A 13,575-nucleotide genomic window follows, 5' to 3' on the forward strand; every position below is an offset into this window, starting at 1 on the left:
GGCCAGGGGCATGAGACAGCTACAACGAGGGCACCTAACTGATAGAAAACAGCCCCAGTTGTGAGGACAAAATTGTCCAAATGAGACAGGATCTGTTTGGGTGCTAACAAAGCTGGTCCCTGGCAAAATGAAGGTCACCTTTGACCTCCTCCATTGCCCCACCCTGCCCTGTTCCCAGGCACTCAAGAAAGGATGACACAGACTCATTCTCACTGGGTCACGCTGATTTGATGCACATCACACAGAGGGTGTAAATGATTTGTCTTAGGGTAAAGAATTACTCTTCCCCCAGGAACCTGCACTTTGACAGGTTAGCAGCCACAAGCTAAAACTAAAAGATGGAATGGTAGAATTTGCAGGCAGCACCTAGAAGAGAAAAGAGAGATATCTAAGGAAGAGATTATAATTGGATCATATTGGCCACAACCTATTTAACCTACTAGTAAAACCACAGGAGGTGATAGAAAGTACAGCCATCTTTAAAGAAATCATCACAGATAATGTCTAAATCTTCACTGCTTGACACTGTTAGAATCTCAGAGTACATGTGTCTAGCCAGTGAAATACCCACAGGTCTATCTCAAAACTCACTTTGGTGTCTACTGTATTCTGGTATCTCAGTTGAAGCTTGAATTCAGCATCCTGTAACATCCCACTTTCTGAGCTCCTACGTTCCAGGCACAGTGCCTGGGGAATGAATATCATTTCTAATCTTTGCCTCAACCCTGCAAGGTTCTCTCCTTACAGGGAAGAAACTAAAGCTCAGAGAGCTTACCCAAATTTCATTCCTCAATCAGTCATGTATTTGTTTAACATATATTTGAGGGTTTATTAAGTGTCCTAGGTGCTAGAGATAGAGGTAAACAATCAGACATGGAACAGAGTAGAGAGATGAACCATAATAAGCAAAACGTAAATCAATAGGTAGAAGGTGTTCTGACAGGGAAGGTCAGCAAAGCCCTCTCTGAGATGGTGTTGCCATCTGTTCCTGTGCAAAAAGCCAGGAAAAGTGGTCCAGGCAGAAGGAACAGCCACTGAAAACACAAACCAGTGTCTTTTATGAGTATAGACACAAAAAGCTTTAACAAAATATTAGCAAATTGAATCTATCAATATATAAAAAGGACAATAGCTATGACTAAGTGAAGTTTCTTCTAGGAATGCAAGGTTAATTTAACATTCAAAAATCAACTAACGTAACTCACTATACCAACAGAATAGAGAATAAAAACTATATATATCAACTCAATAGATGCAGAAAAAGCATTTGACAAGAATCAGTGCCCATTTATGATAAAATTCCCAACAAACTAAAAATAAGAGGGAATTTTCTCAACCTGATATAAAAATCCTGCAACTAATATCATACTTAATGGTGGAAGACTGAATGCTTTCCCCACAGGATGAGAAATAAAACGAGGAAACTGAAATAGAAAAAAATAAAAATAAAGGAAATCAAAGGGATATAGATTGGAAAGGAAGAATTAAAACTGTCTTTATGTGTAATGACACCATTGTATTAATAGAAAATCCTAAGGAGTTTATAAGAAAACCACTAGAAATAATAAGTAAATTACCAAGGTAACAGGATGTAAGTTCTATTTGCAAAAATCACTTGTATTTCTATATAGAACAAATTGGAAAATTAAATTTTTTAAAATACCATTAAAGGTAACATCAAAATATACAAAATGCTTTGGAATAAATTCAACAAAATAGGTGCTAGACTTACACATTGGAAACTACATAATGTTGCAGAGAGAAGGTAAAGACCCAAATAAGCAGAGATATACCATGTCATGGGTTGGAAAACCCAATAAAATTAACATGTAGATTCTCCCAGATTTGATTTATAGGTTTAGTGCAATCTCAATCAAGATCTCAGCAGGCATTTTGTAGAAATTGATGAACTGATCTAAAATGTATATGGAAATGTAAACATAAAATAAGCAAAACAACTGAAAAAGAACAAAGTTGGAGACCTAAAACTACCTTATATCAAAACTTAATATAACGGTGCAGTAATCAAGACAGTGGGGAACTGGCATAAGGATAGACAAGAGTCCAGAAATAGAGCCACCCATGTATCATCATTTTGAAAAAGATGCCAAAGAAATAAAAGGGGGAAAACAGTGTTATCAACAAGTGGTGCTGTAACAACTGTACATCCATTTGGAAACAAAAATGGATCTTAACCTTCACCTCGTGCCAAACACAAAAAGCAGCTTGAAATGGATCATAGACTTAAATGCAAAAACCAAAGCTGCTTTCTTAAAGAATACATAAGAGAAATATCCTCACAACTTTGGAGTTGGAAAAGGATATCTTAAGACACATAAAAAAGAAAATCCTATAGAAGAAAAATTGATAAACTTGATTTTATCAAAACTACAAATTTCTGTTCCTCAGAAGACACCTTTGAGAAAATGGAAATGCAAGCCATAGACTTGGAGAAAATTTTTGCAAATTGTATATTTGACAAAACACTGGTATCCAGAATATATAAGGAGCGTTTCTAATTTAATAAGATAAATAACTCAATTTTAAATAGGCAAAAGAGTTGAACAGACACTTTAGAAAAGAAGATACACGAATGGCCAATAAACCCACGAAAAGTTGCTTCATATCTCTGGTCTTCAAAGAAATGCAAGTTTATAACTACAATGAAATATAATTACATACCTACTAGAATGGCTACAATTAAAAAGACTGGACAATACGAAGTGTTGGCAAGAATGTGGAGCAATAGAAACTCTCAGACATTGCTGGTGGAAATGTAAAACGATACAAACACTTTGGAAAACATTTTGGCGTCTTTGATAAAGTTCCACATTCACTTAACATATAACCCAGAAATCCCACTCCTAGGAATTTACCAAAAGAAATGAAAATATGTAATTCCATAAAGACCTATACAGAGATATTAACAGCAGTTTTATTCATCCTAGTCCCGAAACTGAAAACAACCCAATTATCTATCAACATGATGATGGATAAACAGAGTAGTAAATCCATTCAATGTATTACTACATGGCAGTAAAAAGAAATAAATTACTACTACATGCAACAATGTGCATGGATCTCATAAACAGTAAGCTGAGTGAATGAAGCCAGACTCAAAAGAATTTACACTGTATGATTTCATGAATATGAAATTTTAGAAAATAAAAATTAATCTATAGTGACAGAAATTAAATTCGTGATTGCCTGAAGCCAGAGGCTGAGAGACACTCATTGCAAAGGGGCATGAAGGAATTTCTTGTGGTTATGAAAATCATCTATATCTTGAGTGTGGTGGGGGTTACATGGGTATATACATTTGTCAAAACTCATCAAACAGTACACTTAAAATGGATGAATTTGTTGTAAGCAAATTATGCTCTAATAAATTTGATTTATTTAAAAAAAGAAAACAGCTTTGTGTAAGGTGGAAGTGCCTAGCTAATAGAAGGTGCTCAAAAAAATGTGTTTAATGAAAAAATCCTGTCAAATAAAGCAGGGAAAAAGAAAATAAGAGTCCAATCTCACTCAAAAATATATGTCACAAATCCTAAATAATACAAGGAAATTAAATCCTAGCCTTCTATTTAAAGTAATGCACATTACTAGCATTAGGTTTATTCCAGGAATGCAGGAATAGTTCAACAGTAGAAAAAGTCTGTTAATATAATATACCAAAAGATTAAACCATATAATCCTAAAATCACACTCAATAAAATTATCATCTATTCTTGATAATTTCTTTTTAAAAATTCTTAATAAACAAGGGATGAAATACTTCTTCAACATAATAGAAAATACCTCAGCCTAATACACAGCTTCATGCTTTATGATGACACTACAGAAATTCTCACTGAAGGCAAGAATGAGACAAGTGTGCACACTGCTAACTACTATCACTATTTAACATTTTCTGAAAGTCTTTGAAATAGAGTAAGACAGAAAAAGAAATTAGATATAAATATGGGAAATTGCAACATTCTTTGTTAATGACATGATTCTCTACCCAGAAAAAAAAAAGATAACAATCAACTTAAAACAATTAGAACTTGGAAAAAAAACAGCAAAGTGACTTAATAAAATACATGTACAAAAAGAAATTGGTTGGCCTGTGTATCAGTTATGACTAGTTAGAAAACTGCAATGAAAATAATCTAATTACAATAATAATAAAATGTAAAGTGCATGGGCATTTTTAAATATCTGTAATTTAGATGAAGAAAAGGTTTTCTGAGAAACTCAAAAAGAAGACTTGGATAAGTAGAGAGATATTTTTCTGAAGGGGAGTGTATTATAAAGATAGCAATATTGTAAAGATAGCTGTTCTTCTCTAAGTAACTATTTTTTTATTTTTATTTTAACTTCTCAATATACATTGTAGTTGACTTTCATGACCCTTTACCCATTCCTTTTCCCCCTCCCTCTCTCCCCTTCCCCTCTCCCCTCCCCCCCACATCATATCTATTCACTTGTCTTAACAAGTTCAAGGAATTGTGTGATTGTTGTGTCTACTTCCCCTCTGCCCTTTATTTGTTTGCTTATTCATTTATTTATTTTTAGCTCCCACAAATAAGTGAAAACATGGTATTTCTCTTTCTGTGTCTGACTTCTTTCACTTAATATAATTTTCTCTAAGTCCATCCATGTTGTTGCAAATGGCAGTATTTCATTCTTTTTTATAGCAGAGTAGTATTCCATTGTGTAGTTGTACCACAGTTTCCTTATCCACTCATCTGATGATGGACATTTGGGCTGGTTCCAACTCTTGGCTATTGTAAATAGAGCTGAAATAAACATTGGAATACAGGTATCCTTTCGGCATGATTTCCATTCCTCTGGGTATGCTCCCAGCAGTGGAATAGCTGGATCATTATGGCAGATCTATCTGTAATTGTTTCAGGAACCTCCATACCATTTTCCATAAAGGCTGCACCACTTTGCAGTGCCACCAACAGTGTATGAGAGTTCCTTTTTCTCCATAACCTCTCTAAGTAACTTTAGATTTATTTTATTTCTAACCAAAATGAATGTGTTATTTGAGGAGAGAATTTTGCACAATTGTTATAAAGTTACATTGGAAGAAAAATGAAATGAGAATAGCAAAGATAATTTTCAAAAAGAAGAAAAATGGTGGAACTTACTCTACCAGATATTGAAATATATTATAAAGCTGAAACTATTAAAACATTATGGCAATGGAAGAGGACCAGGCAGATCAATGGAACAGAAATACAAATAGGTACAAATAATAACTTGGTCTATAAAAAAGGGAGCATTTTCAATAGAGAAATGATGAATAATGATTCAGCGAAAACTGGTTAGCTATTTTGGCAATAAATAAATAAATATTCTCACTTAATACCATACATCCAAACGAATTATTGATATATACAGCTGGTTTTTAACTATAAAGGAACTAGAAGTCACATGTAAATATCCGATCTTAGAATGAAAAAAGCATAAAATCAAAGTTAGAAGTAATGAGGAAAATTATTGATGGCTTTTGTAAACAGTTTTAAATTCTGTACATCAAAAAACACCATAAACAAAGTTGAAAAGCAAATGGCAAACTAGTTAAAAATATCTACAACTTATAATAATTATAGAAAAAGTTGATATTCCTCACTAAGCTGTCATCTGATAAAAGCAAACATCATATTTATCTTGTGTGTCTTTGTATTTCCTTGACACAGTATCCAGCACATGGTAGATACTTTAAAATGTCATTTGACTAAATTAATAAAATGATAAATTAATAAATCTACCAGAATATGTAAAGAGGAAAATTATTGATGGCTTTTGTAAACAGTTTTAAATTCTGTACATCAAAAATCACCATAAACAAAGTTGAAAAGCAAATGGCAAAATAGTTAAAAATATCTACAACTTATAATAATTATAGAAAAAGTTGATATTCCTCACTAAGCTGTCATCTGATAAAAGCAAACATCATATTTATCTTGCGTGTCTTTGTATTTCCTTGACACAGTATCCAGCACATGGTAGATACTTTAAAATGTCATTTGACTAAATTAATAAAATGATAAATTAATAAATCTACCAGAATACGTAAAGAGTGCTCACAGTCCAATTAGAAATAGATGAACACAATGAGCAAAGCAGATGAACAAATAGTTCATAGTAAAAGAAATAAAAACAGTCAATACATATATTCAAAACGTCATGAAGAAAGTAAAGCATACTAAAACAACAGTGAAATGTCGTTTGTTTATTAGACAAATGGTAGAAAGTGATCTTCATACCTCGTCGGTGACAGTGTCATGATACAAACTTTCTAAAATATATTTGAGTAATGTGCATCAAAAGCCTTAAAAGTTATGTATCCCATTTACCCAGAAAAGCCACTTCTTGTTATATGTCACAAGGAAATAAAAAATGGACACAAAGATTTAAAAGCAAGAATAATCTTTAGCTAATAGTCCCACAAAATGTGAAAAGCATAATACTTGCTAATAGCAGATTTTAAAAATGAATTCTAGTAAATACATATAATGGAATAGCAGGCAATCATTTAAAATTATGGGAGATTAATATGTTATAAAAATTAGTATGATACCTTACATTTTTAAATCACTTTATAAAGTAATATTATGATATTATCTCAATTTTATAAAAAATTAAATGCTTGTATACATAGTCAGGAATATGATACTTCAAAATATTCAAATTCTACTTTGCAAAATATATAAAGAACCCTAAAATGGGATTTGTACCACCTGGTCTTCAACCTTGTTTCAACAGTTATTCATTCCATCACTGAATAATCTTATTAACTCCTGCTCCCTTTTTCTAATTTGCAAACTAGACAGAATTGCCCCTATGAATATCAGACCTCTCTGGATAGCAGAATTAATAAAGTGTCCCTCAAAAGAAAAAGAAAGTGTGGATAAGAAGCTTCTTAGAAAACTTAACTAGCTCTTCCCCTGGCAGTTATTTGGAGATAATCTCTCTCATCCAGGTTATAGGTAATGAAAATCCTGAGAAAGCAATCAAAATTGGTCTTTAAGTCCCTTCTCCAATAGAAGTCACTCAGACAGGAAAAACACCAATGGTCATGTGATGGAAAGGCTTGTAAAGCATACATTTTTTTTTTTTTGACCAGTAAGGGGATCACAACCCTTGGCACATGTTGTCTGCACCACACTCAGCCAGTGAGCGCACCGGCCATCCCCATAGAGGATCAGAACCCGTGGCCTCGGTGCTACCAGCACTTCACTCTCCCGAGCAAGCCACAGGGCTGGCCAAAGCATACATTTTAAAATAAACACATGGTCAGAAACATGTTTCCTAGCTGTGTTTGCTGAGAAAGACTTGGAGCAATGACACCCCTGTAGCAGTGAGCACACCTAGCACCCAGACCTTGGTTTCTAAACTTCATTCTCCAATTCAAAAAAAAAGTCTCCTTGGAGAAGTGGTTGGTTCCAGGACTGGCAAAGAGAAAATACAAGATGATCCTGTGGTATCTTGTAGTACTGGAAAGTATGAAAGTGCTAAATTTAAAAAAAAAATTTTTAATGGGGACTTGTCAAAAGGCTGTCGAAGTCAACCTGAAGGAGTTTCAATAGCCAAAGCTAAAGCAATTTGAGCAAAAAAAAAAAATGTGAATGATAGTATTATATTTACTACAAAATATAATAAATATCCTTGAGTTTATACTGATATAAATAAAATAATTGAATACATAAATAAATGGAGAAGGGGCAGCTCTTCCTCACAGAAGAATTCCAATTAACACACCTAGTAGGAATAAAGAAAATACAAAATTACCATCAGGTGAACACCACAGTAATAGTTTTTTTGTTTGTTTGTTTGTTTGTTTTAAAAAGACGACCGGTAAGGGGATCTTAACCCTTGATTTGGTGTTGTCAGCACCATGCTCGGCCAGTGAGCAAACCGGCCATCCCTATATGGAATCCAAACCTGTGGCCTTGGTGTTATCAGCACCAGACTCTCCCGAGTGAGCCACAGGCCGGCCCATAGTTTTTCCAGACCCTCAAAGAGAAAAAAGACATTAAGAGAAAAACTGATGAAATTTAAATAAACTCTATGTTTCTGGTCAAGATGGCAGAATAGACAGGCCCCAGCATCACTCTCTCCCACAAATCAACCAATTTACAAACTATAAAAACGCAACAACAGCCAAGCTGGGGCCTCTAGAGCTCAAAGGAAGAGGAAGAGAGACCTACGGAGTACCTGAGGGTGGCAGAAGCCACGATGAGAAAAAGAAAAAACCGTTCTGACCATTTCGTGCCACAACCACTTTAAGGCTGGAGCTGCTCAGCACACGGAGCAGGAGCAGGAGCTGGCAAAAGCTGCAACTGTGCCCTTCAAATGGAGTTGCTTGGAGGCAGCAGGGGAGAAGAGGGCTTTGGTGGCCCCCAGGCCAGCAAGACCCCTAATAGGGTTCCTGTGGACCCACATAGGAGCAAGGAGCCACAACAGCTGAAAAAAGGAGCCACTCAGAGGCCAGTGAGTCATTTCAAGAGACTGCACATGGCCCATCCCATGGGAAGTGTTTGTAGCACAGGCAGAGGGGGAGACGGGCCCACTGGGAGAACACTGGGGCACAGCAAGGACAGCTGATCTGGCCCCCAATCAGCGTAGGACCACTCAGTGGAGACTGGTCAGGAATACAGAATTGCTTGGGGTGCAGTTTGATGAAAAGACTCAGGCCCAGATCAGAGTTTCTACACAACCCAGGTGCACTGGGTCTCTGGAGAGCCGGAAGTAACTATAAAGTCAACCATTAAAACCTGAGCTGCAAAAAAGCCTTCCCTAGGGAAGCCGCAGCAAAGCAGCAATTTAGCTCAACCTCACAGCTCAAGTACTGGTCCTCACAGGAAGCTCCCCCATTTTATAAGTAAGCAAAGGACAAAAAATTAGTTCTGGCCCAGGCACACCACCAGTGCCTCAGGGTCCACCTGGGGTCCTGAGGCTTGGAGCTGGGGACCGGACTCCACCCCAGAACCAGGAACACTGCCGGTGCCAAGGAGCATGCCAAAAACATCACCTCCATGTGGGTGGCCCACCACAGCCACCACAATAGCCACAGCTGCCTCAAAAGTGGCTGGACACCACAACCATCACACAGATTGGTCACCAGCCACTCAAGTGCATTAACACAAGGAGAGTCCTCAGCAGAGACCAAAGAAAAGAAGAGAATGTCTTTCTCCACAAAGCCCATTCCAGAGTGACAGAAGCAGCATCTGCTCTATGATAATATTGGGGGACTTGAACACAACTCTCAGCATTGGGCAGATCATCTAAGTAACTAATCAACAGAGTAACCATTACTCTTTCAGGAGAGAAGAAATCTAGAGTAATTAGAGGAGGGAGGGGGGAGGGAGATGGGGATGGGGAGAGATTGGACAAGGAGCATAAAGAATAAGTATGATTTGTAACAATATATATGCTAGTAATATTGATTTAATCAACATATCTCAACATTGAACCCCCAAAATATGTATAATCAATTACGATTCAATAAAAATTATATAAATAAATAAACTCTAGAGATTATTTAATAGTATTGTAGCAGTGTTAATTTCCATGTTTTGATAATTGTGCTCTGGTTATGCAAGTTACTAATATTAAGGGAAGCTAGGTGAAAGGTATACATGAATTCTCTGTACTATCACTTTTCTGTAAGTCTAAAATTACTAATAATAGGTTAAAAAACAAAACAAAATAAAATAAGCACATGGAATGAGGAGTAGTATAGTAGAGGCTGTCCCCTGGTTCTCTCTAGAAACCACATCAAACATTCCAAAGAGAAGACTGTCTTCCTACATCCTTTTACCCCAGTTCTGAGTAGGGGCCAGGATGATCAGAATAATGGTTCCTAATATACCTTGATAAAAATAGAGATGCCTAGGACCTAGTCCTAGGAAGTTCTGATTCAGTAGATTTGGGTAGACTTGAGAACTGATCTTTTTAATAAGTGCCTTAGTCTGTGGAACCGTTGACCTCAAGTGTCCAGTGGATAATCCTGGCTGTTGGTTCATTTTCTTAACTTAAAACAGCAACAGAACCTGAGAAGATTTTTAATCCTCAAGCCAGAACATTAACTTACCTTTAAGTCAGAATAATATTTTATTTGCCTCAAGTCTGTGGAATAGGGATCCCACCCATCACCCCTCACAGAAGACAATGCCCAAGAAAAGATAACCTGCCCAAGAGCTTCTGAAGGCAAAGGGAATTTTCCGCTGTCTTCTCTGTAAGAGGAGGCCTCCAGAATACTGCCCTTTCAGCTTGCTTTCTAACTCCCTTTCATCTGCGGAAGAAGTTTCTTTTAATCACTTTCACTGGCAAGAAGCCCCAACTGTCACCTAAGAAGAGCTTGACCTCATGGTTTCTACACTCTGTGCTTCCATGTCTCCTCTCCAGGAGATGATGGACATTGTCAAAGCCATCTATGACATGATGGGGAAATACACATATCCTGTGCTCAAAGAAGACACTCCAAGGCAGCACGTGGATGTCTTCTTCCAGGTAAGTGCAGACACCCTGAGCATGAGCTAAAAGCCTAACTTCGTTCAGTCAACCCACAAGCATCTGAGCAAGTGGTTTGTGTCCAACCCTGTACTTAGCATTGTAGGTAACAGAAAATAATTACAAAATATATTATCCTCAAGGAAGAGATGATCTTGTTAAACAGATAAATATGCACTACAGAAGAGAACAGAGAAGTACATTATTAAAGGTAAGTGGTATAGAACTCTCAGTTCTATAAAAATCCTTGGGAGATCAGAGTAAACAGAGAAGACTTCATTAATCACATTTGTGTAGATATTAGGCATCTGTGTCTGAGGACTAAGGGGAAATAAGATTAGAAACTGGTATAGGACCAGCTTGTGAGATCTTTAAATGGAAGAGGTTAGCCTTGCTGTGATAAAGAATGGGTGGCTATTGTTGATACTTGAGTAGAGAAGTAGCATGATCATAGTAGTGTTTTAGTAAAAGCCTAGCCTAACAGTAGAGCATCAGAGACTGTCAGACCTCACTCTAGGCTAATCTCCCACTTTGCAAATGGGAAAACAGGCCTCTATGGACTTGTGCAAGGTAACACAGGAAGTGACAGAGACAGAACCAGAACTTCTTGTGTCCAGTGTTCTTTCTGTCAGATGGACAGACCAGTAGAGAGTGTAGGGGAGACGTGATAGGATGTCAGCAGAGTAATCCAGAAATGAGGTGATGAGTGTCTGGAGAAAGTCTTGATTTAAGGAAGCTCATGGATGTCAAAGTGCTGTAACCAAGGCCTGATTGGAGTTGTCTGGCCAGTGAAAGACCACTTTAATTCTTGGAGTGAAGTTGATTAACAAATGCAAGTTTGGGGATGCAGATTACCAGGTTTTTTAAAGTGCTTCCTGTTGTGTCTTTCAGAAAATGGACAAAAATAAAGATGGCATCGTGACTTTAGATGAATTTCTTGAGTCCTGTCAGGAGGTAAGGAGAGATCTCAGGATACAATACCTCTAAATCCAGGAGAGGAAATCTGGGGCTCGGGGACCTGCAGAAGGAAGTGAATGAGAATCCTGCACATACCTGTGACCCCTCCGATCAGAGCCAACAGCAACCACAACAAGAACTCAGAAGCCCAGCCATCCCCAGTCCTCAACCTGGCCTGTGGTTGGTCTTGGCTAAGTTCAGGACTGAGCAGACAGCCTACATAGGGGTCTGGGGGAATGTGTGAACCCAGAAGGGGTTCTGTGAACATATAATAAAAGAGAGAGAAAACTCAAATTATCAATCAAAGAAATGAAAAGGGCAAAATCACTATAGGCTTTACAGACATTAAAAGATAATAAAGTTCATTATCCAATAAACTTGACAACTTATATGAAATCTACAAATTCCTTGTAAAACACAACATATCAAAACTAACACAAAAGGAAGTAGAAAATCTGACTATGTCTTTTTTAAGAAATTGAATCTGTAATTTAAAACTTTCTCCCAGAGCAAATGAAGGCTCAGATAGGTTCACTGGTACATTCTTCCAAACACTTAAAGAAGAAACAATACTAATCTTATACAAACTCAGGAAATAGAGAAAATAGAGAAACTTCTCAACTTGATTTATGAGGTTATCATAACTCTAACATGAAAACTTGACAAGGCCATTACAAGATTGAAAAAATGTCAGGCTTAATATATTCCTTCTGAACATAGATGCAAAGAAATCAAATTCAGCAATTGATATAAAAGCACAATACATTCTGAACAAATGGGGTTTATTCCAGGAATGCAAAGTTGGTTTAATATTCAAGAATTAGTCAGTGTAATTAATCACATTAATAGAATAAAAAAGAAAAATATATATGATTATCTCAGTAAATGTGCAAAAGTCATTTGATAAAATGCAATTGCCCAGAGCTTCTTAAAAGAAGCAACTCACTATTTTACTGGGTAATTTATTTCTACTGAATTTCCTCTTTAAAGCTAAAGAAGGTGCTTCTTGCTTTGAGTTGATCACTTCCGAGGTCTCCACTCCATACTCCTTGTTTCTCATACTCTTGTTGCGTTCTTTCTGCATAGGAAACCCATGTTTGAGATTTGTTCTGCAGAGTTACAGAGCTTTTCAGCGAGGAGCCTCAGAGAGTTATATAACCATTCTCCTTTCCCCTCCTCTCTTCCCAGGATGACAACATTATGAGGTCTCTCCAGCTGTTCCAAAATGTCATGTAACTGGGGACACTCAGCCATCCAACTCTCAGAGACATTTTACTAAAAACAACCACCTTAACACCCTGATCTGCCCTCTGATTTTACACATCAACTCTTGGGACAGAAATACCTTTTACACTTTGGAAGAATTCTCTGCTGAAGACTTTCTATGGAACCCAGCATCAAGTGGCTCAGTCTCTGATTGCCAGCTCTTCCTCTTCCCTCTTCTTGAGAGAGAAAAGATGAAATTTGAGTTTGTTTTGAAAGCATGCTCATCTCTTCACACTGCTGCCCTATGGAAGGTCCCTCTGCTTGAGCTTAAACAGTAGTGCACAATTTTCTGCTTAGATGCCCCCAGCCCACCGCCTCCAAGTTGAGCAGACCTTGATGAATCTGGAAGCAAGAGGACCTGAGCCAAATGCACACCATCTTCTGATGGCCTCCCAAACCGATGTGCCTGTTTCTCTTCCTCTGATGGGAAGAGTGAGTGTAATACGGAACAATTAGGATCTACCATGACTAGATTGGGAGTGCCAGCACCTAACTTGTGTAAGATAGGATTGAATTATTAAGCATGGCATTGTTTGATGACCCAAACTACCCATGTCATTTGTTTCCAGAGGCAATAATTCTGTCACACTAACATCTGTGCTGGTAGTGCAAGTCTCTTAATATGCCCAGGAAGGGAGCCATTACCTAGTGGTCCATAACTCCACTCCATCCCCTGCTCAAGCCCAGCAATGCATGTTCCTCCTGGAAAGTCCAGAATGCCTGCAAATTGCTGTGATTTTATACCACGTTCTAATCAATAAACAGAACTATTTCTTATACTCTCAATCATTTCTTCCATGACTCCATTGGGCAGAAGAGGTAAGATATGAAAAGGGAAGG

The 13,575-nt window shown here is 37.2% G+C and overlaps 1 protein-coding gene across 6 annotated transcripts in view; it reads left to right on the top strand.

Moving 5' to 3' along the window:
* KCNIP1 (potassium voltage-gated channel interacting protein 1) overlaps positions 1-12,705 on the top strand; it is a 384,666-nt gene extending 371,961 nt beyond the window's left edge. For all 6 annotated transcript variants that reach the window (XM_063085913.1, XM_063085916.1, XM_063085914.1 and 3 more), the window contains 3 exons: positions 10,408-10,512; positions 11,404-11,466; positions 12,658-12,705. In XM_063085913.1, coding sequence (XP_062941983.1) covers positions 10,408-10,512; positions 11,404-11,466; positions 12,658-12,705 — 216 coding nt within the window. The remainder of the gene's footprint in view (positions 1-10,407; positions 10,513-11,403; positions 11,467-12,657) is intronic.
* The last annotated feature ends 870 nt before the right edge of the window (positions 12,706-13,575 follow it).

Source organism: Cynocephalus volans, chromosome 2, assembly GCF_027409185.1.
Source record: "Cynocephalus volans isolate mCynVol1 chromosome 2, mCynVol1.pri, whole genome shotgun sequence".
NCBI classification, from domain to species: domain Eukaryota; kingdom Metazoa; phylum Chordata; class Mammalia; order Dermoptera; family Cynocephalidae; genus Cynocephalus; species Cynocephalus volans.